The sequence below is a fragment of the Haemaphysalis longicornis genome, unplaced genomic scaffold (genome assembly GCF_048455015.1).
Source record: "Haemaphysalis longicornis isolate Haplotype H1 unplaced genomic scaffold, Haemaphysalis longicornis Haplotype H1 scaffold_1, whole genome shotgun sequence".
NCBI classification, from domain to species: Eukaryota; Metazoa; Arthropoda; class Arachnida; order Ixodida; family Ixodidae; genus Haemaphysalis; species Haemaphysalis longicornis.
In genome coordinates, this window is record NW_027526203.1 from 396864283 (window position 1) to 396889014 (window position 24732).

Sequence of the window (24732 nt, forward strand, 5' to 3'; positions counted from 1 at the left end):
ACATACGCATGACTAGCGGTGGCCACTTCATCTGTTTTCTTTGATATCTCAATTATTTTTTCGATTAGTTTTTCGAAGTGGTATCTCAATTATTTGTTCGAATCCAGCGCTAGACCTGTGTGATTTCTTCGTTGTTGTCCCGTATATACCGCGCAACTTAATCATGTTTCACAGTTCGAACCAAGCAACCCACATTTATACATTAAAAGTCTTGATCGATGCCGCTTCACTTCACTCATGTTAGGTTACAGTCACTGTTGCGCGTTAGTTCCGACTGGTACGTTTGCAGAAAAAAATAACACCTTAGTTGTTGAACGCATTTAAACAAAGGCATTTAAGCAGTCGGAAAGCAAAATGCATTTTTCACTTGTATACATATTTAAATATGTGGAAATGCTCACAATTTTATCCATTTTACTTTTTATCAATAGAGGGTCCCTTCCTGGACCTTGATTAATCATCCTACTTAAAGGTTTTGGCCCCCAAACACAGCGAAAAATATCCAGCATACAACCACTGAACGTGCGTTGTGCACAATTTTGGCGTCAAAATAATTTGCAAGGCGTCGCAAATCAATTGTAGTTTACTGATAACATGTTAATTACAAGTTTTAAGCGGCTACATATATGGTTTAGAAGCTGCAATAGCTCTAACAAAGTATACATAGGAGGCAAGCGGACACTTATAGGTATAGGGCCAACTTAGGACTGGACTCTTTTTTCGCGGTTAAATGTATAAAATCGTTCTATTACCAATTAAGGGGGCAGGCGCACAAAATAGAAACAAAAGCAAAAGTGCAGGCCAAATAAATTGCTAAGAGGTAGAGCGTAAGGAAGCCAAGAATAGTGCGATATTTGTCCGAGTTTCTACCTCCCTTGTTGGCCGTGTTGTGCAAGCGTAAGTCCACAACGGGGAAATCCTCGAGGGAGTCCATCTGGCATTCTTGTCCGAGCAGGATGCGGAGCCTTTTGTGCAGTCCACGTCGTGGTCCCTGGCTTCCTGCTGGCGCATAGCTCGGCCTTAATCAGCATCTGGTGGAGCTGATGATCTTCCGGCTAGTGGACGTGGTGGAGATGCGCGCTCCCAGTGTTCCCCTTGGCTCTGCCACGCGTGATCCTTTCACCGACGCGGCCATCATCAGGTTGAACGGGCAGCTCGGCGGACGCACCCTCGAGTTCTGGATGGACAGCGGCACGGCCGACGCCATTGGCGGCCCAGACGAGTGCGCCCTGGACGGAGAAGACACGAACGACTGGGACGCCAGTGGGATGTCCGAGACGGAACCTCGAGAAATGGGGCGTGTGGCCATCGTAGGACCGCGCATTTTCGTCCTACGCTGCGAAGGGGAGGCCAAAGAACACGGACGAGAGAGCAAGCTGCGGGGGCCAAGGCGTCCGGATTGCTCGGGAGATTGAGAGCGCTCCTCTGTTCCAGAAGTGTGTGTAAGTGCACGATGGCGACGAGTCGAACAAGTACAGCGCCGCTTCTCTACCAAATGCCAGCAAGAAAGGCGATGATCATGGTGCTGCTTTCGATGATGTGCGATGTAGAGGACGATTATGATGATGATGATGCCGTTCATGAGTTTTACCCGTAAAAGCGCTGGTGGGAATTGTAACCTGCTTGTCCTCTTCGGTTCTTGTTAGAGTCGAGGGCGTAGTCAGCCGAACTTGTGCAGGCGGGTACAAGTTCATGGCCGATCACAAACGCAGCAGGAGTATCAATAGCGGCCGCTGTAGCTCGGTGGCTGAGTCGTTGTGCTACTGAGGAGGAGGGGGAGGAATAAACGTCCCTATGAAGCAGTTCGCCTTGGGGAAGAGTCCTTATTCCAGGACCCCTTGAGACCGTCCGGCTTCTTGAGCCCTCTTCACCAGTCAAAGCTGGTCATCAGGGTCCGAGCTGGACAGTGCTCTCTCCCAGTGCTCAGGGGAGGGGAAGGGCAGGGGGGGGGGGGTAGGTTGGGGTTCTTCTCGCAGCCCCACACAATGTGGTAAAGCGTGCCCGGAGCCCCACAGAAGCGGCATTCCGAGGAGTAGAGGGTGGGGGCCAGAATGTGGGCTCTAGTTGGGTGGGGAAAGGTGTTGGTTTGGATGCATCGAGTCCAAGAACGTGGGTTCGATCCCGGCCACTGAGGCCATTCTCTTCATGGAGGCGAAAAATGAAAACGCCCCTGTGTCGGGATTTCGGTGCAGATCAAAGAACCCCAGGTGGTCGAAATTAACCCGCAGCCCTCCACTACAGCGCGCCCAGGTGTAGCTTCTCCGCGTAAAACCCCCCGAGGTTGAATTTTTCAGGCCTAGTAATGCCCGGATGTGGTTTACTAGTAAAGCTTGAAATTTATTTTCCATTATAATAGAAGTATTTGTTTCTAATCTAAAGTTACATCATCTGTAGCCCCACTCGTCAATCCCGTTGCACCTAAATGTAACCGCGCTTCGAATTATTTGTTCCAAAATGTTGGATGGGGCTTAAACAAAAATTTGTACGTCCCGATACACGTGAATAAAGGCCACCGTGATCATCGTTGCCACGATGGTCCTTATCACGGCCATCGTCCTCATAACCACAAGCCGTGGGTACACCTTTCGGAAGGCCACGTAGGGCTCTTGAAGAGAGAAAGAGAGACAGGGAAAGAATGAGGCAAAGGGGAAAAGAGGGAGGTTGTGTAAACCATTTGATTAGTGTTCTTGGGGTGGGGAAGAGGAACGGGACCCTTAGCCCAGGGCTCATCTGGCCTTGGCTACAGTGTGGGCCTGGTCCACGAGCTGGCTACAGCAGCGCTGCCTTTTTATTGGGATGGTGTAGGGTGCGAGTTAGGGGATATCGAGGCGGGGAGCCAAGTGTTCGACGAGAGTTCGCCAAGGGTCATATTATTAAGTGTAAAATGTAAAATCGCGGTTACCAACCGACAAGAATAACAATGGAAAGCCTTGCTGGTTCAAAAACGACAAACAATATATTTTTGACTTGGTCAGTCACCGCGATTTTGCAGTTCAAAATCGAGGCTTTTAGTTGGCATTCTCATACGGTTTCGTATAGGTTGGTGTAATTGCCACAGGAAATAATTTTTTTTATGTACCATTCGGGGTACCAGTGCTGAAGTAAGCTGAGGGGTCGATGTGTGCAGGTTTGTAGTTTCCGCCTGTCGTGTGACGGTAGATGACCCTGCCGGGCGTTCACGCGTGCCTGTATTGTTGGCAGAGCGTTTATTTTTTCTATAATCGCTTGTCACGACAAGTAACCTACCAGAACTACTCAACCTGATCCCCGGTGTGCATGACTGCAAGGTTTGACTTAACCTGGCACCGCGAACAGATAGACAAACAGACTGCGTTAAAACGCAGCGAATTCCTTACAGCACACCTTCTAGAGGTCGCATTCCCGTGCGATAGCAATCACGCGTATGCACGGATCCTCGTAGCTGTTGACGCACAACACAGCCGAACTGCAGGGTAGAAAAAAACAACAACAAAACGAATGCACTGAAGGCCTGTCTGGACCACACTACCACTGAACTCCCTCCCGCCACTCAGCCTCCCAGATGCGCGCATACCTGCATCGATACTACCATCCTCCACCACATGTATACCATATATATGCTATACAGCACACTCCTATACCTGCGGCGTTCCAGTATCTACTTATCACTCGCCCTCCTCCGGCGCCCTCTAAATTCCCTTCCCAAGAGCAGTCGGATAGCGGGCTAACCAGCTCCCCAGGTATGCGGGGTGCTTTCCCGCGACATTCTGGAGGGAAAAATTGCCACCCATTTTCCTTTTCTCGCTTTTTTAAAAAAAAAACCAGCGCCATGAAACGTTATTCCCATCACCATGTGGTAGCCTATTTCGTGTTTATCTTTCTTTCTTCTCCGCAACATTCCGTCCCATCACCGACAGCACCAATGGGACGATGTATGGCAATGCCGATGGGTATTGGCTTGCTGACCCATGGACACTAAACCTTGCGGGAAACTCCGAACCCGCTGTCGCATATATATGCGCCTGCATGTCATCATTCAATATCTACCATTTCCTGAGTACACAAGACCCGCTGGGCGTTACTATTGTTTGTTTGATTTGATTGATTGTGGTGTTTAAAGGGGTTTTAAACAATGCTCCAAAGGTTGCGATTTTACTTGCGTAATCGCTGGAGTACTATCAAGGAACGTCCTGCCGCAAAAATGGTTTAAAAGCGTTATTCGCCCAGTTATCGTTCATTAAAAAGGGCCAACAATAAGGCCTGGAGATTCTCCCTCTCATCGCGCCTCCAAAGCACTGCGGAAGCTATGACGTCCCCGACCAGGCGCAAGACCACCTAGAGAAACAGGGCAATACCCTTGCAGTTTCAAGATGCGCGCAGCAACTGGCTCTGCTCGGCGGTACGTCACGCTTCTTTTTAGCAGACGACGCGCAGGCTCCTCCTACAACTGCCGAGCAGGGTCGGTCGGCGGTCGGCCCGCTGAAACTGCCCGGCGGCCGTGCACCTCGCGTCGACCCTGCTCGCGTCGGCACGTCAGTTTTAGAATAGGCGTTCGAAGACCAGATAGGGGGTCCCAAACACAACATACTCGCTCCCGACAGTAATGGAAGATTTCCACCGACGATTAGCGGCGCGCTAGCGTTTCCGCATGCGGCGCTGTCGCGGCGAACAGGCCCCTCCGAGGCGCAGTCGCTCAGAAAAGGCTTTGGTGTGAATTGTAAAAGATGACGCTCCTGGCACATACCGGCACACTATCGTCATTTGTACGTCCGTCATCGCCATTAAAAGACGTTCCAGCAGGGTGTCTCACGGCTCCGTTCACTGGCGGCTCAACCGCAACGAGGTGGTCGTTCCGCAACATTTGGTGCCGATACTCAAGGGTAACCAGCGGCTCCCAACGACGTGGACAACGAGCGACGGCGACGACGAGTGTGTTCTGGAAACGGTCGCCAAAGCAGCTTCGTCCTCCTTGGAACTGCGCCCAGGGAGACAACGCGTGGACCTGAATGACTCCCAAGCCGGTGAGCCGGAAATTTTCACTCATCGATGGACCGGCTGAAAGCGAAACGCGCCGCCAGGCGAACCCAAGCAACGAAGATTTTGACCGAGGTGACAGCCCTCATCGAGAGCGGCTGCTCTGACCGAATAGCGCTCCGAAAGGTAGTGGACAAGCTCATGGCCAGCCGCGAGGACCTTCGCAAGATCGACGTCCAGGTCGAGGACGTGATTCCGGTCGAGGAGCTCGCGAAGGATTACGAGTCTGCAGCGCACTACGACGACCAGACGCTCGAGACTCTGACTCGTCTTCAGTGGCGCCTGGAGGACCTCAACGTCAGCAGAACGGTGCAGGCTGCCTCTCGGGGGCGATTAATACGCTGCATGCCCCAACGACGTTTCCATCCCAGATCTCTGGACCTCGTCCATCAGTGCTCACCATCCAGCCTTTTTATGGGGACGTGTGTAGATAGACGTCGTTTTGGGAGCAATTCAACGGCGCAGTCAACACCAACCAGGCTCTAACCACCACCGACAAGTTTCACTACCTCCGAAACTACCTGGAAACTAGTCTGCTTGCTGACGTAGTTCCGAACTTAATTCGTAATACGTAAATCCACACGGATTTCCGAACTTGCCGCTGGAAGTTCTCAATGACTGGCAGGCCCGGATCATTTTTCCCGCAGGCTTTCACATCTCTCCGAAAGTGGACCGCGTTAGCACGAGCTAGAACCCGCGGCAACCGACTTCGCGAACTCGGCGTCTGTGCTCCCCACTTCAGGCGTGAACGCACGTGAACTGGCGAGTAGGAGAGGCCGCGAGAGATAACGCCAGAAACGTTGGGCAGACGGCTCCCGAAGGTCGAGCTGCCCGGCACCGGGCGCTCCTCACGAGGCGCACGCTCACGTGCGCTCGATATTTTTTCTTTGTATTTTTTTGTGGGTTCCTCACGTGGCGCAAGCCCACGCGCAAGCCTGGCCGACGCCGGATGCTCCTCACAAGGCGCACTCTCATGTGTGCTCGGTATTTTTTCTTACTCTGTTTTTCTGGTAACGCTATACGGCGGAACTACAAGCTTAAACAGCTCTTCTGGTAAAACTCGTTAACAACTGTGGGGACTGTGAACAGAAACACAAAGCTGTGTAAATATCTGCAGAAAACGGAGGCCAGGTTCACATAATGGCTCGCGCATACGGACTGCTCTTGAGATGTTGATTCTTTGTCTGGCACCAAGGAGGGTAACCGCAAAAGGTACGCAAGAGAAGGTGTCGGCCAGCCGAGAAGCGTTCTCATGAAAAAAGGACACGTAAATCCGGAAAAATATGACCCACATGTAAAAGAAAGGAAAAGCAGCGGATATTTGTGAAGTATTTCTTATCGTATACAGTTGAACGACACAGAGTTCGACGCGTTTCTTTTTTTCTTATCTTTTCTTTGATTTGAGGGTGCTACCGCAGTAAGGCAGCACTCGACCCGTGAAGCGAGTGCATCTCGACCCTGCCGCACTATACCCGGACACTAATTTTATACTTGTGTTTCATCCTTTCAGAGACGTCCTACAAGGCCGCATGGGGATCACCGTCTCCAACTCAAGCACAAGGTAAAGGCATATTTCTAAACATTTCTCTGTGACCTGGGCACTAATGGATTTTACATTGACGGCTGACGTCTCAGAGAAAATCTCCTAATTTTCAAAAACAGTGCATGCGTGTTTCTATATGCACATACCTGGCACTTGAGATTTGTAGGCTGTATATAATCGGAAAAGTGTCCTGTCATGGTCAGGTCAGACGCAAAAAAATATTCTGCGCTAGGATACTCAAGTTATTAGGACGAAAAAAAAATCGAGCCTGCATACTCAAGTAGTACGAATGATTTTTTTAATCAAAAAAATGTTTACGTTAAGTAGAAAAAAAACATTGTTACGTCATAGAATCGCTTTCTTCAGTTCCGTGATGATTTTATTGTACGCCTTCTTTAAGATACCATAAAAAATCGTTGCAAATTGCAAAGATGCTGGCATCGAGGTAGGAAAAAATCATGCACCCCTCCGTCGAACGGCGACGATGGTTGAACGCGATGAGCTTTCTTGTGAGAGATACCTTGTTTGTCGTCTGTGCTTGGGCTTTGACTCTTAGAGGGTTTGGACTTTGACTCGCTAAGCGTTGACTTGGACTCACACGCAGTTTGAACTTCCGATCGCAGCGGCTTTGACTTTGACCCTTCGCCATTTGATTTCGCATAAAGAAAGCTTAGTGTTCAACCATCGTCGTCGTTACACGGAGGGGTGCATAATTTTAACACGAAAGTGTTTCATTCCGGGATTCACGAAGATATCACTCACGTCATACCTGTCACGTAAGTGATGCCAGTGCAACGAAGCAAGCGGCCTGTAAAGGGTGCACCTCTGCATACAGGGTCTTCTTGAGGGGAAGCAACCTTTAGTACAAAAGGATACGTTATACTTTGAGTTGTTCGTTTTCGGGTTTTATATTTTAACACGAAATGGTTTCATGCCGGTATACACCAAGATTTCACTGACGTCATATCTGTCATGGAAATGACGCCAGTACACCTTTGCCGAAGTGACCCCGCCAGCAGGACGTCGCTGGCCAAGCACACCCACAAGACAGCCGCCCACCCGCAAGTCATGCTCAGCTGCAGATTTCGCTGCACATGTCACTTTCGTGTTTTACCGATTCCTATGACAGAGGAATCAACCACAGATTTTCTAATTTTGCACGTCCATGCACCACTCTTCAAAATCCAAACTGCTTCGACCATGTCGGAATGGCGCAATCAAACTGTGAAATTTGTACGTAGTGTGTATAGTTCGCTTGGCCGACCACCTGACTGGTTCCCTCTTTTGAACGATTGTGTGTGCTTGCCTGAATTTGGTGTATTTGTGCTTTTACTAACTTCAATGAATCGTTTGTTTGCTTGACTGTCACGTTTGAGCGTATTCTCCCATGTAATAAAAAAAAGGATGGCGCAGTTGGATAGACATCGGCTTCATAACCCGAGGGACTGAGGTTCGATTCCGACCACAGGAAGCGTTTTTTTTTTTTTTTTTCACTTCACTGGCGATCGTCGTCATCGTCAGAGAAAGTTGGCTTTACTGCAGTGCATTTTGGGGTGCGCACAGATGTCGCCACTGAGACATAAGAAGTTTCGCTTGAAAATAGAGGCAGCCAAGTCTGACGGCCTCATATGACGTTTCGTGTGCCTTTTCTATACAGTAAATTATATTGGCGTAAATAAGATACCGATAGTCAGTCTGAAGATGGCATCTAATTTTAAGAGTGAATGGACATCATCCGCGCTAAAATAAACGTCTACACTGTACTCATATGTGTTTCATTATAAAACTTCGTATGTTGGGCTTTCGGGCAGACAAGAATAAACAAGGCCGCATTAAATCTCCCGAATAGGCGGTTGCCGTTTTAAACATGATAATGTCGCTTTGTGATCCCTTGGATTATCAGGTACGCATAGGAAGTTCTTGTCGTAGTTTATCCCCGCTTTCGCTTAAGCGATTGGCTGTATTTTGTTATAGACTAACTTTTGGTCACAGTTAAGTTAAGCACCCGTAAGACGGCTTAACATTTTTTTTTCTTTGCCAAAAGTACCGGAACCAACGTTAGTGCTACGGCCTTACTCCTGTTTGTGCTCTCTGGGTTTAGCTCATGTCTCGCATGTCACCTGTTCTATACTGCTCTTCGTCGTGCTCTAATACGCTATACGACAGTTTATTCGAAGTATTATGCACGAAATCCCATTGAGTTATACTGCAAAGCTGTTTGAGAAGGAAAGACTGCGTTCACGCACGAGCCTTTTATTGAACCACGTTACTGAGTATTCGAAACCGCGACAATGGCCTAAATGGTATAAGCACACAAGAAAAGTTTAGCAAAGTCCTGCGGCAACTAATATTTTAGTCACACAAAATTTCGCAAGCGTATTTCATGTGAAATATTTTACAACTGGATTATAACCGCTATATTCCTCCAGTATTAGCTTTTAGACTGACTTAACTGAAAAAAAAAATCTATTTTACCGGCATACCGAACGTACGTGTTTCCAGGCCCTTGACCTGGGCTCATAGAACCGTTTTCAAATCTTTTTCTTGCCTCGCAAATGTTTGATCGTTGGTGCTAGCTGGGAATTACGTGTACACATCTAGGGCGCTAAAAGGTTTTTTTCTGAACGAGTAGTGTTCCCCTAAGAGCTCTTAAAATGCTGACCATATTCTCGCTTAACAGCGTCGTACCGTGCGTGGTTTTCACCCTGCACAGTTTGCCATGCATTCACCTATCATATCCGCGCACGGAAGTAAAAGTGGTGAACACAGGCTTCGCAAGAAATACACTTGGAGCCGCCTTCAATTGGTTAGACCGGTTCACGTGAGTTGCGCACAAACGGAATGAAGCGGATTCGCACGCTGCGGCAGTCATGTACGCGGCGGTCGACAGCACGGCGCCCCTACAGCTGCTCGCTCAGCCGACAAGAAGGTCGTGACAGCGTGCCGGTGCGCGATCCTGTCCGCGCTTCTTGCGCGGGGCTCCCTGACTTTTTGCTCTCAAGTCCCATCCGTATTCCGGCTAGGTAACTTGCAAATTTCTGTCCCCATCCCCTCAGTCGAGCGAGTTCGAGGCCCGCCTGTGTCATCTGCTTCTCACCGCGAAACGGTGCGGTTAACTCGGCCGCATTCTGTCGGGCTTCTTTCACCGTTATCGGCGTGAATTGGTCCGGGCGGGTGCGTTTTGTTTTACAAACGCAGTTCCCCGTACGCGTAAAAGCCGGGGAGGGGCGGCGTACACAGTTGTCGCGGCGCCGATAAGCGGGGTCATCGGGGGGAGGCAGAGGAAGGGGGACGTGTCCCCGAAGGGTGTCCCGCGGTACTCGCTCCGACCTGAGCTTTTTGATTACCCGATGTCGTCACAGCACGCCCGACAAAGCTTGCCACCGCACGTTCATTGACTTTCATGAGGCCGGGGCTTGGAGGCGGCTCGGCGCCCGCGCTGCTGCGGCGACCCTCGTGGGACGACGGGCGCCAACAAATCGCTGTCACCGCCCGCGACGCCCCCCGCTCGCGCTCCGCTGCGCCGCGCGGTTGCTCCCTTTCGCCACCAGAGGGCGCCCGGACGACGAGGTTAGCGAGCGACGGCGACACGACTGCCTGCCCGTACGCCCTTGGTTAGTGCGCAATTTCAGAAGAGTATCGGCACTGGCAGGTCTTTGTCTTACGCTAGACGAAGAATGAACGAGTGAGGTACAGGCTTTCGTTGCGTCTGTTGGCAGCGCTCAAATTGTGAGAAACGTTCGGATGCGACTGAGCGACGGTGGGAAACGCCCGTTGGCGTGCCTCGCGGCGTGACCAGTGCTGACTGGCGCACTGTGGCTCTTTACCACGGTGTAAGAATATTTCTTCTTACACCGTGCTCTTTACTTTGTTCCCTCCCCGGATGCCGTGTTATTTGGGCGAAAAAAGAACGAGCGTCGTGTGGCGTGAAGAGCAGCTAGATCCTCCCTTACAAACCAGCAAAAGCGACTACAATTTTAAATATGATGCGACGGTAAAAAGGAACGCTTAATGCAGGTTATTTTATTAGGTTCACTTTCTTTTACTTCTTGTTGAGGCGGTGGAGCCGCAGCGGTGGCATTGTCGCCTTAGTACACTGCCGCTAATTTATTTTCGCTTCCAAAGGCACAGCACGCAAACGACCATTTTAAAATTACAAGCTACTACCAGCATGTTTACCGCACATTCTCGCAATTCAACAGTTGTTAAAAATGCCTGACAGAGTGGAAGTAAAATATGACTTAAAGAATATCTTTGTTCCTTCTGCACGCCGCTTATATAAACAATGTAGATGAGAAAAGTCAATTCGGTATTTTTTTATAGTCCGTCCTAATTATAGTAGTACGTTAAGGCTGGACGAATATAAAAACTATGTATTTGCCTAGCGTTGAGTTTATGACTATTTTTAATAACTTCCGCACTTCACCATAGCAAAACACTGAGCCAATTTCCCTCATCTGAATACTTCTAGCTCACGCAGTATCACGACGCTTTTGGTGGCAGACATTGTATATCGGCAGAAACGAGGACCTACTCACATCAAAGCAGACGTTGTTACGTTTTACCTGGTTTACCTGGACGGCAGACATCCGTTAGGTGGACAACTTAAGGCAATAGATCTATATTAAGAACGGCAAAAAATGGATCTAATTCGTTAAAATTCTGGAGACGTGACGTCAGGAATTCCGCTACGTGCACATACTAAATAAAGCAGCCACCGTTTCTTTTTTCACCTTTATTGCTTGTTTTTTAATATAAATAAAAGGCGCCTACGGTCCACGAAAGTACCTCACTCTGGCAGAAATTATAATTCTTTAAAATTTGTTGCAAAAGAAGTACTGAGTGAATTGTGGCCGCCCTGGTTTCATTTTAAGGCGTGAGGTAAGACACAAGAACAAAAACATGGAATTTCACGGGGACAGAACGTCAAAAACACTCCGCCCGCAGACAATGGGCAACGATATTCATCGGACGATCTCCCAAGACACTAATGAGCGCCGTACTGGCCGTCTTTAATGGGCATCCATAACGATCTCCTTTTTTTCGTAGCTTTATTAATTTGGTTCGTTTCACCTCGCCTTTGCATCTTTTCTCTTTATGCAGTTGTTCTTACCCACTTATAACGAGCATTTTCTCCCGACGTGCACTACTCCAGTCAATTACAAATGGTCTGCAATAAAAGCCCGGCCCTTCACGAGTCTATTGCGAACTGATAGGTACGGGGAACTGAATGGCAACTTGGTGTTACCCCTGAATGTGTAGTGAGTGAACTGGCTGGCTGGTAAGGAGGCCCTTGTTTTGCTAATTGTACGCAGTTCCTGAACCTTGCTTTTCCCGGGAAAAACTTTGGAAGTTGTTGACCTCACGACTTCCGAGGTTGCCGAGAAAGGGAAATAGCGATAATGTAACTCTGAATGACGGGCGTGGCTGGCAGTTCTTGCGGAGGCGAAAATGCCGTTTTTTTTTTATGAGATAAGCATAATATTTAGGTTCTTCAGTCATGTGCACTTTTGCTAAAAAGTCCGTTTACGTTTGCTTCTGGCACGTTCGCGACATGGGCAAGTCTATAAACAGAGCGCTTACCGCTAAGTACCGAATGTCGGGCCACGATCGAAGCTTTTAGTCCTTGTTATAGTTCGGCAAAACTGATTTCGCTGCGACGTTGCAGAACAACTATTCAGTTACAGTAATTTTAATCACATAATGTTTCCAAATGAAAAAAATAAGCTTATTGGGTGGTAGCGATAATGTCCAATAAAAATATGATATGATGACACACCAATGACTCCTCCCCCCCCCCCCCCCCCCTTTCGCTTTCCGTAAATGACAGCGAATAAAAATAATCAACAGATAAGAATTATTTCATAACATGAAGCATCCTTTTCAGGCCTGTGTAGGCGGTGAGCGGGCACCACTAGAATTACCAGTAGCCTAACGGCCTACCTTCCAGACATGTGCCACCTAAATATTACTACACCTTTATGCATTCTATTGTATTGATATGCATTTGTGTAGTGTATTCCCACTGCTGTATTTTGTATATCCATGTCTTGTGTCCAGATGTAGTGGACAAGACCGGCCGATGCATTAATTTGCGACTAAGAGAGCACAGGTCGTCCTTGAAAGAAAGGCCTTTTACGCTCCTAGGTCTGCATTGCGCGGTCGCGGGCGTGAACCGCGTTTTTCAGAAACGGGTGGGCTTTTCAAACACCACGAGCGCTCCAAACGGGAGTTAGCCTAAGCGTTTTATAGAAAAACAAGGGGCTCCCTGTGCATTAGTCATGTCACAACCCCCCCGTTGTCCGCACTGTTCAGCGACTTCTATCGCGGACCTAAACCATTTAATCTGGCACTACACTGCATTCTCAGACCATCGATATATTCTCGAAAATGCACTCCCAAATAGTTCTTTAACAGCTAATCCCCCATACCATGACCCCCCCCCCCCCCCCCCGATTCCTCGCCGCGCTAGGCACTTTTTCCCTCGACAATGGTCTGGCTCGATCAGTGTGAGCCGGGGCCTACAACCCACTCGGTCCCTCAAACTGAACAATTAGATCCTCAATTAGAAGTTGCCTGCACGGCCCTTGAAGATTCAAGAAGTGTTTATCCTCCCCCCCTCCCCCCCACCCTGCTATTCCCATTACCCCCCTCGGGCCAACCAGCCGTCCCTTCCCAATAAAGGACTTTACTACTACTAATCATTCACTTATCCTTCATTAGGCATCGCAGTAAAGAAGCGTGGCTGCTAAAAGAAAGAGGTTAGTAGAGAAAAAAATAGAAAAGGGCGAGGTGTGGTGCCCTGTGGCGGTAGCTAGGTCCAGTGCGCATGGCGTACTTAAGTCACCTACGGCTCATGAGAAAATGAACAAATCAGTTGATAGTATATAAGCGCTGGTGTCGCCCCCTTCCCTTGTCCCTGTCTAAGTTCGCGCTTTGCTTTTCAAGTATGTATCTGCAACAACTATTTCTTCTCTCCAGTTTACAGCAAAAAGTGGGAAATGAACAAAAAATGAACTACCAGCTTTAATAGTTTATTTCTAAGCACCGAAACCCCTTCCGCGAATGACGCTGCGAAACATGCGAAAGTTCAATCTCTGCGCTTAAATAAAGAAGTGTGTGTGTGTGTGTGTGGGGGGGGGGGGGTAACCCTAATTTTCCTTTACTGTCCATTTAACGTGAGTTTTCTTCATGCTAGTGGAACTACGCTAAATTGAGACCACTAAGGCAAAAAAAAAAATAGAATACACACCAAAAGAAAAGCGTTTTTCTTGTGGATGCTGTGCGTGTTTCATGAGGTAACAGAAGTTATGACGCTTCACGTTGCATTGAAAAGGAGCAAAATAAGCGTACGGACCACGGATCGTCGACGTATGATGACCATTATTTAGATCTTTAGAAAAGCTGTTTTTGCTGCTTAAACGCACTGATCGATAGGTTCGTACATGATGCGTATACAAAAAAATCAAAGCCCCTTCGTCTAACGGCAAAGATCGTCGAAACGCGAAGCTCCCTTCCGCCGCAAACCTTGTCGAATCAAAGTCCATTCTCGTGAGGGATTCGTTCGTTGTCGCCTGAGTTTGGGCTTTGATGATGATGATGCCTTTGAAATGTTTGGCATGTACCCACACGGGGGATTGGCTAGGAAAAAGGGGTTGACAGTGCATTTGCGCTTGGTGTGTATTTGGGGAAACCAATTGTGTAAGTTGATTTTCCTGCAGCGAGTTTTGGGCGTGAAGATTGGTATTTTGGACTTTGATTTTGGACTTTGAAGACACATTGGCTTTCGTCCAGATAAAGCCTCGCGTTTCAACCATCTTTCACTTCACTCCCAATCAAAATCATCGTCAGAGACAGTTGGCTTTCCTGCAGTGCCCTTGGTGTAGACGGTTGCCAAGAAAGCTTCACTTTAAAATTACGTAATCGCATAGACGTCGGCTTCATAACGCAGGGGAGAGAGGTTATATTCCGACGGCTGGAAGCCTTTTTTGCTTGAGGCGCTTGTGTGAAGTTGGCTTTCCTGTAGTGCGTTTTGCCGTGCGCCGGACACCATCAGTGAGTTATAGAAAACTTAAAACCAAGAGCTTTTTGCGCTGTTGGGGTTTAATGCTCCGAAGCTATATCTTGGCTAGGATGCGGCCGTAGTGGGGGCACCCGGAATAATTTTGGACACGTGGGAATTTTTACTGGGCGCCGAAATCACGACAGTCGGGCGTTTTAGTTTTTCGCCGCCGTAAGAAAAGCAGACGGCGCGGCCGGCATTGATCCCGCGTCGCTGCAGGCTCAGCGTCACAGCGCCTTAGCCACTGAGCTGCCGCGGTGGGTGCAAAAACAAATGACCAGTACAAGCTAGGAATTGTTTACAGAACTGATTGTGACATTATGGAAGGCAGATTTCCGAGGAAAAAGTGCACCTGCAAAAGAAGGACACAGAACAAAATAAAAAGACATCGAACAGCACAAAATGACAACTTACATACAGTAATAAAAGAAACCTGAACTAACACGTAGAGAAACCAAAAAAATAGAACGTACTGTCAAATATTACGGCAAAGCGCAAAAGTCGCTCAGAAACACACATACAACACCGGATAAGTTTTTTCACGGCTACAAGAGACTGGTTTCCATGGGGCAAAGACGGTCGTGGGCCCCTAAAGAATCGCACAACTGTGACTGACGTCTAAATGAACCCGCCTGTTTGGTTTTGCTAGCTGTACCAATTCAATTTTCCATTGCCCCATTTGGCCGGCCTTGCCATTTATTTTTGGGCACCGTTCTTTTGGATGCGCGCATGATTGTATTGGGCCTCATGGGACGCAAACGCGCATTCATGGCGCCAGAAGACACGCCGACGCACACTGGGGAAGAAAAAACCGCCGACGTGTAACCTATTTGTCGCTGATTGGGGATGTAGGCTTGCTCTCAGGTGCGCCGTACAAGACATACCAAGAAAAAAAAAAAAACGGATGGTACGATGTAGAGGCCGGCCGACGAGAGGAGCAACAGGACATAGGCCGGCAAGCGACCTAAACAGAAACAAACGGGAGGAGGCACGGCCAAGCAGGCGAAAGTCGGGGCGGCGCGAAATGCAATTGTCGGGAGGAGCCAACGCGATTGTTTCCGATCGGCCGCCTTTCTCGCTGGCCGAGAGGAGAGACGGCAATAAGCGCCGGTGCGGAGTGCGGGGCACAACAACAAAAAAAGTTACTCAGAAGAAATGGTAAAGGACAGCAAGAAGGGCATCAGGAGTTGCGTGGTCAGACGCCTGCCGGACACTGGCTGCAGATAAGTGAATCAGAATTTGCAGAGTCAGGCGACGGGTGCGGCCTTGCTAGTTGGCGGCACTTTTGTTCCACCGGAAAGAACTTCCGCGCAGAAGCGTAGCGCTACTCGACGGTGCATGCACGAAGGGCGCCTTTTATTTTTTTCCTTTGGACGAGTGCGCCCGGGTTTGTTTGTCAGTGTTCCAGCCCGTGCAATCTTCGCTGCGGCTCGAGTAAATTTATGAGACCGAAATAAGAAGACCACAACATGCGGTTCGTAGCCTGAAAAGTGCTTCCGATGCTATGGAACAACAAAGGCCAACTCTAGGCAATCTACGGCATTCTCTTTGTGCAGTATGAATGTGTGAGCAACGTGGGAAGTGAACTAAAATTTAAAAGAGCAGCTTCGAGGCGCATGCCACTTTTTTTAGCTTCAATAGTAGTGCCTCGCTTGCTTCCGCATGGTGAGGTTAATCACCTGACATCAGTGTTGGACTTCCCTTAAAACCTCGATCTTTGTACCTGACATTAGTGTTGGAATTTCCCTTTAAACCTTGCTCCTTGTACCTGACATTAGTGTTGGACTTTCCCTTTAAACCTTGGTCTTTGTACCTGAAAGCCGATGTCATAGCTTTATATCGCACGAACAAGATGATAAGGGCAAATATTAAACTTCGTTGTGGAATTTATGACACCCCCTTGATTCGCTGCGTGAATAGCGTAAAAAAATTATGCCTAAAGCAACCTGACGTATAAAGTTTACTTTTCCACCTCTTTGGGTAAAGATTCCTCTTAGCGGATCTTTTATGCTGCACAACACCATGTTTCCTCAAATGCGTGGCGCGTTAACGCCAAACGTCGCGTCTTTTTTTACTTTTGAGGTATAGATAAGACTGTAAAATGTAATAAAAAGTTACAATTAAAATGAAGACGACAGCGAGGAATGCATGCGTGCATATTCTAATTAGTTCACAGCAGTTTTGTAGTCATAGTTGATTTGTCCAGAGGCGTATCTTTTTTGGTTCAAACAAAATCTGAAGTTGGATGCCCGGAAGTAACCCCTGGTCGGTCAGGCAGGCTGTAATAGAGGCAGGCAATGTACCGCTCTGCTAATTCGCCACGTCAGGTTATTTGTGCAGAAAAAAAAAAAGCGCTTCATATACGGAAGTCATTCGTCGAAATGGTGAATGTCATTACATCGCCTTTGGTAGTTGATACTTTTTACGATCCTCATACACAAAAAATCAGATAACAAACGAAAAGCACTTAAGTCGGTACAGCACCTGCTCTACATATAGGGCAGGTTTAGTGCAGGTTGCACGCAGACCTCACCATTCTGTCGACACCAAAAACTCCACCCAGGCAAGTTGCCCGAGCATGCGGCGAAACTTTTCCTGGCGGTTCCAATTCATTCTCCGGCGCGAGGCGAGATAAATTTCAATCCTAGCCATCAAAGTGAGCCGTGGGGCAGCGAAGCGACAGCAGCCAGCAGCGGTGTCGGCTGCGCGTCCGTAAACAAGGCCGCCACGAGCCGCGTTTGAAATGAGACGCCCTGAGGCCACTCGGATTTCAGCCTGTATCAACGGCCTTTGTCAGAAACGGCACTCGAGAAACGTGCCGACATTTGCCATTGTCGGGGCCACCAACGATGCAGACAAACTTAACGACCCCGGAGCAAGCTCGTACATAAGTCACTCTGGCGCGTTCGCAAACAACCGCGTCAGGAGCGGAAGCGCAATGTTCTCTTCACTTCTGTTTTTCCTCCACGCTCCACTCGGAATAAAAAAAAAATGGAAATTCCCTTAGCGTTAAATGCGCAGTGTAGATAATCACAGAAAAAGCTAACTGCGAGGAAAATGCGAATGGCTCGGAGTCAGCAGAGGAGCAACAGAATCGTTCTTTTTCACGGCTTGTTCCCGCGTCTTCCAGAGCAACTCCCCTCTCTCCTCCGCGCGCGCATGAGCACACGGGGAGGTACTTTGTTGCTTTATTTTTGCCGCCGCCAGCATAAGCGAATACGAGAAACGCTGAACTCGACGCGAACATGCCCGGCATTGTGAACGACGACGCGCGCCGACACTGCTGCGGGTGCGCGGGGCGCATATTTGTATCGCCCCTTTGCCCCCGGAGTCGTTTTAATAAAGAAGACTCCATTCGCTGCGCTCTTCCTTTTTGCTTCGTTGGTCGCTATCAACCCCACTGCTGTACTCTTGTGTTTCGTTTTTTTTTCATCTTGAAAACAGGAGAGAGTTTGAACTTGTGCTCGACGTTTTTTCTCCCATTTTTAATGTTCAATGCTCGCGTTGTTTTAACGCAGTTTTTCGTTCTCACTGCTTTTCTGACGTTTACCAATCAACAGCGTTTATTAGCAAAGCTGAAAAACGATCATTTTCCGATTGTTCGTAACCCAAAGCTCCTGTTTTTTTTGTTTTTTTTTTGTCTGTCATGACCCGCTTACTCCTTCGTTCGTTGTCTATCATCCCCGTCAAAGAAAGGAGAAATGCGTCGTTAACCATTGCGACGAAAGCCTGCACACAACGGCTTGAGCTTAGTCTCAAGCTCGGTGCTAAACGTGTTTTGTTACCATATACGAGGAAGCTGGCGGGCACTGCTAGCACCGCGCACGAACGACTATCTACTTACTTCTTGAAGCAAGCGGCCAAGCTTCACGTACAAGACGACGCTGCAAACACGCACAATTATAAGAACATTCGACATGTTTATTCAACGTTGGCGGCGCACATAAAACTCACACGCCATTGCACTGAAATGAACTGTTGTTACAATTCCTGAGGTGATCCTACAAGTATATTCATTTTAATGCAGTTCTGTTCCGAAGCGTCAAAAGTTTGGAAAAGTTCAAAATTTAGTGCAAGTTCCTTCTCTTGCTTGTTTTATTCTTTTATCTTTGTTGGCCTCACAGCAGCGTGATGACCTTAGGACATCATGACCTGCGTAACCATAGCTGAGCATTTCCTCAGGTTGTTCCCCCCTCTCCCCCTACTGGATAGGTTGTTGATGTGTGCAAACACTGTTCACCCAAGTTCCAAACACACGCAAATCCTCAAATTATTAACCTTCCTTACCGCCATCCCCTTAATTTCGAGCTCTGTACGATGTTTCACGGATTGATTTCTGTGACGGTTGCAGCTTCGAAGAAACCAAGGCATTCGTTACGTACAAGACAGCAAGACCTGCGTGTATGATGCCCCTGTAAAGGGTGCACCCTTGTAGCACCACGAGTAGCGCGGAAAAGCAAAACTTGAGTGCGTGTTTGTGGGAACGGTTGGGAAAACCCAATACCGCAGAAGTCTGAGACGTGCCTGCAAAGAGTACACAACCACGTAATGACTGGTACCGCGAGGAAACAAAACATTTTGCGTGCTTTGTGAGAACATTCGCTTCTATTTATTAAAAGAAATCGGTGTTAATTCCGCTTTGACCGAATTTTTAAGAACATCGAATACGATGCCAGGTGGTGGATGCATTCACACGCAAATACCTCCACTTTTACTCAGTCCCCTCCTAACACAGTTGAGGACTAGATGACGCGTCGTGTCCCCCTTCAAAAGGGGAGGGGGATCGTGCTTCTCATTCCTAACGTGGAGAGGGATGCGCCTTTCCCCAGCTGAGTCTGCTCCAGTATCCACTTCGGTGCGCTCTCGTCTTGGATCGCACATTTAATGCTCGTAGCATATGCAGCTAGAAAAAGAAGGATTTTTTTTTACAGAGCGGCTATCTTTGGCTAGTTTCGGAAAATTTTAGCGTCCGCGGACAGAGTCGCGTTGACAAAGAACTTTTTGTGAATCCTCGGCAGCTCTCGATCTAATCTTGGTATCTCGAAAAAGAAAAAAAAGATCATGCCGAAATTCGCCCCTAGGACAACTCAAGCATTACACTGAGTTTCATTTAATTGTCATAATTAGTTATTCAACAGGGAAGTTGTAAACTTTGAAGAATTCCCATCTGCTGTCAATACATTGGCTCTCTACGGAGAGAGCATGGTTGCAGAAAACAGCTGTTACTCTTACTTCCTCGAAACCATCTCGAACCAAAATATATGAAAATTTTCCTCCAAGACGACTTTCACATTATGCCGAGTTTCATTTACTTTTCTTAATTACGTAGTTTACAGTGAAGTTGTAAATATTGTGGTATACATGGGCTTCTTCTTGAGGGAAACGGACAGCCCTGTGTTCGTCGGCTGGAATAAAACTCTACTGCTTCGAAGTTTCATTGAGCTACTATACTGGGAAGTATGCTCAATCATAAATTTGTGGGCATTCGTCGCCGATATGCCTGCAGAATGCCGACAAGCTTTCTTTTTCCCGCTTTGTTCACAGACACAGAGCAAGTCTGTAGGTTTGTGCAGCTGTGGTAGCTCGAGCTCAAAGTTTCAAAATGCTTCCTCATCCTTACTGCATGCAACGGTTTTGTAAACATGAATGAGGTACGGCAGTGAACGAAACTGCCTTCTTTCGTATACCCTATCGGAGCTCAACTCATCGTCAAGTTTGTCCTCGAGCAGTTCGCACCCATTTCTTGAAAATAGCAAGTGAACCAAAATAAATACGACAAGCGGGTGTATTGTGACCCGTTACATGATTACAGCACTGAATAAAACGAAAGGGACGAAGCACGGTGTGCAAGGGGAAATGCTGACTAGCTGTGGTGAGAGCAAAAGCAGGCGCACAAAATGTGGCCCGCGGACGAGAAAGGAGAGAGGGGGGAGGGGGGCGAGAAAAAGGGGGAAACCAGGCCGGCACGCAACAAGGCAGCGCACACAGGAATGATAAGGGCCGCGAGCACGTCGTACCCCGCGCAGTCGGCTGCTGACCGGGAGCGCGGACTCCGGGAGCGGCGCATATCGGGGATCGGTTCCTGGGGGGCCCCTCATTAGCCCCGCTTTGTCCTTCGGCCGAGGCGACCGACGGCGCGATCGTCAGAGCTGGAGGGGAGCGGGCACCGATAGCGGAGACGCTTCGGCGCCAGTGGTGGGGCGGCTGTTCAGCCCGTCTCCGTGCGCTAGCAGCGGATTGAACGCAAATAAAGGCGATGACCGTTTTTAAACCATGTGGCGAAAGGACGACCTAGCATCGAATGTCCTGTCGTGCTCGGAAAAGGGCCTAGCCAGAGGGCAGCCACTGGGAAAGAGTTGGACCCGCGCCTCTGCCTATACAATCCACAGCTTCTCTTCGGCAGCTACGACTCCTGATATTCAACGCAAGCAAAAAAAAAAAAAAAAAAAAACTTGGCCGCGTATATGCTTGCTTCGCTGCAAATGTCGTCACATCTTCTGCCGCCCTTAAGTAGAGATATGTAGACTACCTTGGGACGTAACGCCCTCTTCTCTATCCCCCTCCTCTCTCGCTCGTCCCATGATGAATCCAAGGGAGGTCTGTCCGATTCGATTGAATTTTCCCGCGTTCTCACCGCTCACGCACCACCTGTTGGGACCTTTTGTTTCTATTGTCCCTGAAGCAGCTCACGCCGACGTCTTTTGTTGTAGCGTTGGTGCTAATGCTGTGCCTCCTCGACACCATTTTTAACGCGTTGTTTTTTTGTTTGGTATCTTAAAAGCCAATACCACGTATATTTTTAATCAAATAAACGCTGCTAGTCTCGGTTATGGGCTTTAATTTCGCCTGGAATATTCCTAATGTTTTCTTTGTGCTGAAGTTCGGAAAGGTCTTGCCTATGCACTCGACTACCGATAATTCGAAGACACTTAGTACGAATTTTCGGTTAATTAGAAATGGTGTGCTGGCCCCAGAGGTTTTACATGCAATCCAATTGAAGAGATTGCCCGATAATTCGAAGCTAAAACCATTTATATCGATTAGTCGGAAGATATTTCGAATAAAATCATCAAACTGACCGTGATTTCGCGACACTATATATTCAAAATTGTGAAGCGCGAAAACAGCGCCGTGTCTTTGTACTGATGGCGGTGCCATCGCAGCTGAAGCTCCAGGCAGTTGGTAAAGCGGCAAGCCAGTGGATACTCGCGCCAGCGTACGCTTTTATGCGACGCGTTTTTATAAGACGCGTTTATGCGAATGCCATTTATAAGACAGATGCACTCTAAGCGCACGGCAGCGTACCCAGATTTACTGAAACTCAACCACTTCCTCATGGCGTCTTTCATATGAAAATTAAAGTCTCGTTCCGAAAACAAGTTAAGTGAGCGCGCTGAATCGAATCCGCAATGGATCACCATATGCCAAAGCAATTTTTACAATCCAGAAACGTATTCGCTGCGTCGCTTGGTGCAATAATCTCATCCCCTCGAGATAACTGAACCTGAAACCTTGCGCCATTTCTTTTAAATTGTCTCTCGAAAGGTGCCGCGTACACCGCGGACACCCTTGGCGTCCACTTTTGACACGCGTGCGCGGTCGATACGAACGCGACGCGCACCTGAGCCTTTCTCTTCCGGGGCTCCATTAATGAAGTCTGATTGCACCAACCGGATCGAAGGGGTGCTTTTTCCTCCCCGATCGGTCACCCTTAATGGAGCCGCGTGACGTCACGGCTCACTCGCACTCCCGCACTTCCTTTTCCCCGAAACGCTTCCGGCCGGTGTCTGGTACCGTCGGAAATGTGATCCCCCGATGGTCTCGTGCGCGCTGTTGTGGAGCTTTGTAGCGTCCATCATACTCACTTGTCATTTTATTGCTGGTTTGTTTTGATGCACTAAACAGCGTATATTTCGAAGACGCGTCGCGCCTTTTTGCATGCAAGAACGCATGCATTTTCAATGCATAGAAGGCTATTCAGCGGTGTGCTTCGACAGCTCTCGATCGTCCTCCGAATGGTGCTTCTGCTCGCAACTGACGACTCAGCCATAACTGGTATTGCAAAAATTAGAGGGGATTGCTTTGAACTTTCCAAGAATGTGAAGGCGAAAGCCTTCACCTGGTGTTGTTGTTCTGTTGTTGAATTTTCTGTTGAACTTTGCGGCCGCGCTCGTCAACACTTGACCGGCTTCCTCGTCAGCACTCTTGCCAGCTCGTACCACTCGTTAGCCCTCACCAGTAGCATGGTGTTCTGCCCTGTCGGTATACCTTCACCTCTCAGGCGGCTCGCATTGTACGTGCGGCAGCTGCCTTTAGCGCAGCTATTTCCATTTCCTGGCGCGCGACCCCCTGCTCACGGTCACGGTTTGTGCAACTTCAACTTGTTAGGACGATTTTGTGCACCTCATAACGATTTTTCGTTCCTCGTGCGTTCCACGAAATAGGTACCTACGGCTTTCGCATTAAAAGTAAAAGGAATCAACATGAAACAAGAAAAAAATAAGTATGAAAAAGGGATCAATTCAGAATAAAAACTTCGAAGCGTTTGAGCGCAATATGCTTCTTCTGATCATTCTCTTCATTTTTGTTTTATTTCCGCGGAATTAAAAATAGCTGATCGTTGTGATGACCGCATACATCGAAGCCGCGTGAGCTTAGTGCGTGGATAGCAGCCTGAAAAGTATTTATCAGTACTATTTTATCGATGATAAGCAGAGTTAGTCGCCTCGTGCTCTCTAACTCTGACATGCAGATAAATAAAATATTGTTTCGACGTCTGTGTATTTTTAGACTTTTTTTTTATCTCTGGCCCTGGCACCAATCAATGAGAACATATATTTTCCCAAAGCCACATCAGATTGTTCTCCCTTTTGTCACCGCTTGGGCGGTTCCCCCGAAGTGGATGTGTCTACCTGAATGAGAATGAAATTGAAACAGTACGTCTGGTCGACTTACAGAAGTACGAAGGCAATTTACAGCAGCCAGGGACAAAGTCGCTTTAATTCAAGGGATTCATCAATGTATCCCATGCAGCGCACTCTGAGCAAGGTGTCTCTGGGCGAAAAAGCGGGTTTCCAGACTCGCACCTTCCCTGCTGTCGGCTTGGTGGCATCAAGGAGTCATTTCGACGGGAATAGCCATGAACTCTAAGAAGTCTCCTTAGGTCGTCTTCACCACAGCGCTCAAGAATGACCAATTGAAGTGACCATGCGGGCATATGCGGCGAACGACGAAGCCCAACATATGGTTCGACTAAGAAAAGTGCATGTGCGTAGGGACAACACGCAAGGCGTCAATGGCGTTTTGCATTGCGCAATGCACCTGCGCAGGTGCCCTTTTTCATTTAAATTGAACGCTCGCCCACGTCATTTACCGAATTTGCACACTAGGCCACTTCGATTGGTCATTCTGGAGCATGGTGGGGAAGACGCCCTAACGGACTTCTTAGCCATCGTTAACGCAGCCTTTTTTCACCCCGTCACGTCACCGATATGTCACCGTCTTCCGTCATAAGCGACGGTTTGTCGGCCAATTTCTCGGCCAATTTCTCGCCGAAGACGGTGCGACGGCGACGGGAGGCCGAGCTCTACGTTTCCGTTCCGTCAACGCGACCGGACCATGCCCCGCGGTAAACCAGCCAGTCAGAAAACAAATTTTTACGGCTAAATTTAGCGAAAAGTGAGCACACATAAAAATCTAAGCCATTTAAAATGTGAGCACACATAAAAATCTAAGCCATTTAGCGTGGCTTAGATAAAAATCTAAGCCACGCTCAATTCTAGGCTAAACTGAGGACCAGGCAAAGGACCCTGCACTGCGACGCAGAGCTGCAGTACGAATGCTACTCCGTTTACGTCTCCGTCGCGGTTTTTCGACTTGACGGTGCCGTGACGGAGAAGGTGGCGGCTGTGTGAATGAGGCCTTAGAGTGTGGGGATCAAGGTCTTAATTGCGTTTCCGTGAAACAATCAGCAAAAAAGAAAAAAAAAAGAGTGCGAGTGTGCATAACAGAAGTGCCACACGATTTTGTGGGGTCGTCAGATCGTTTTGCGTCACCTGTATGCCAAACCCAATTAAGTTGGGGGCTTTGTTTGTCTACACGAAAGATAGAAACA

General features: G+C 48.3%; 1 protein-coding gene across 3 annotated transcripts in view; it reads left to right on the forward strand.

The window, feature by feature from the left end:
* Nucleotides 1-24732, forward strand: part of LOC144155342 (uncharacterized) — a 217029-nt gene that overhangs the window by 168740 nt on the left and 23557 nt on the right. For all 3 annotated transcript variants that reach the window (XM_077686707.1, XM_077686709.1, XM_077686708.1), the window contains exon 5: nt 6524-6574. In XM_077686707.1, the coding sequence (XP_077542833.1) occupies nt 6524-6574 (51 nt within the window). The remainder of the gene's footprint in view (nt 1-6523; nt 6575-24732) is intronic.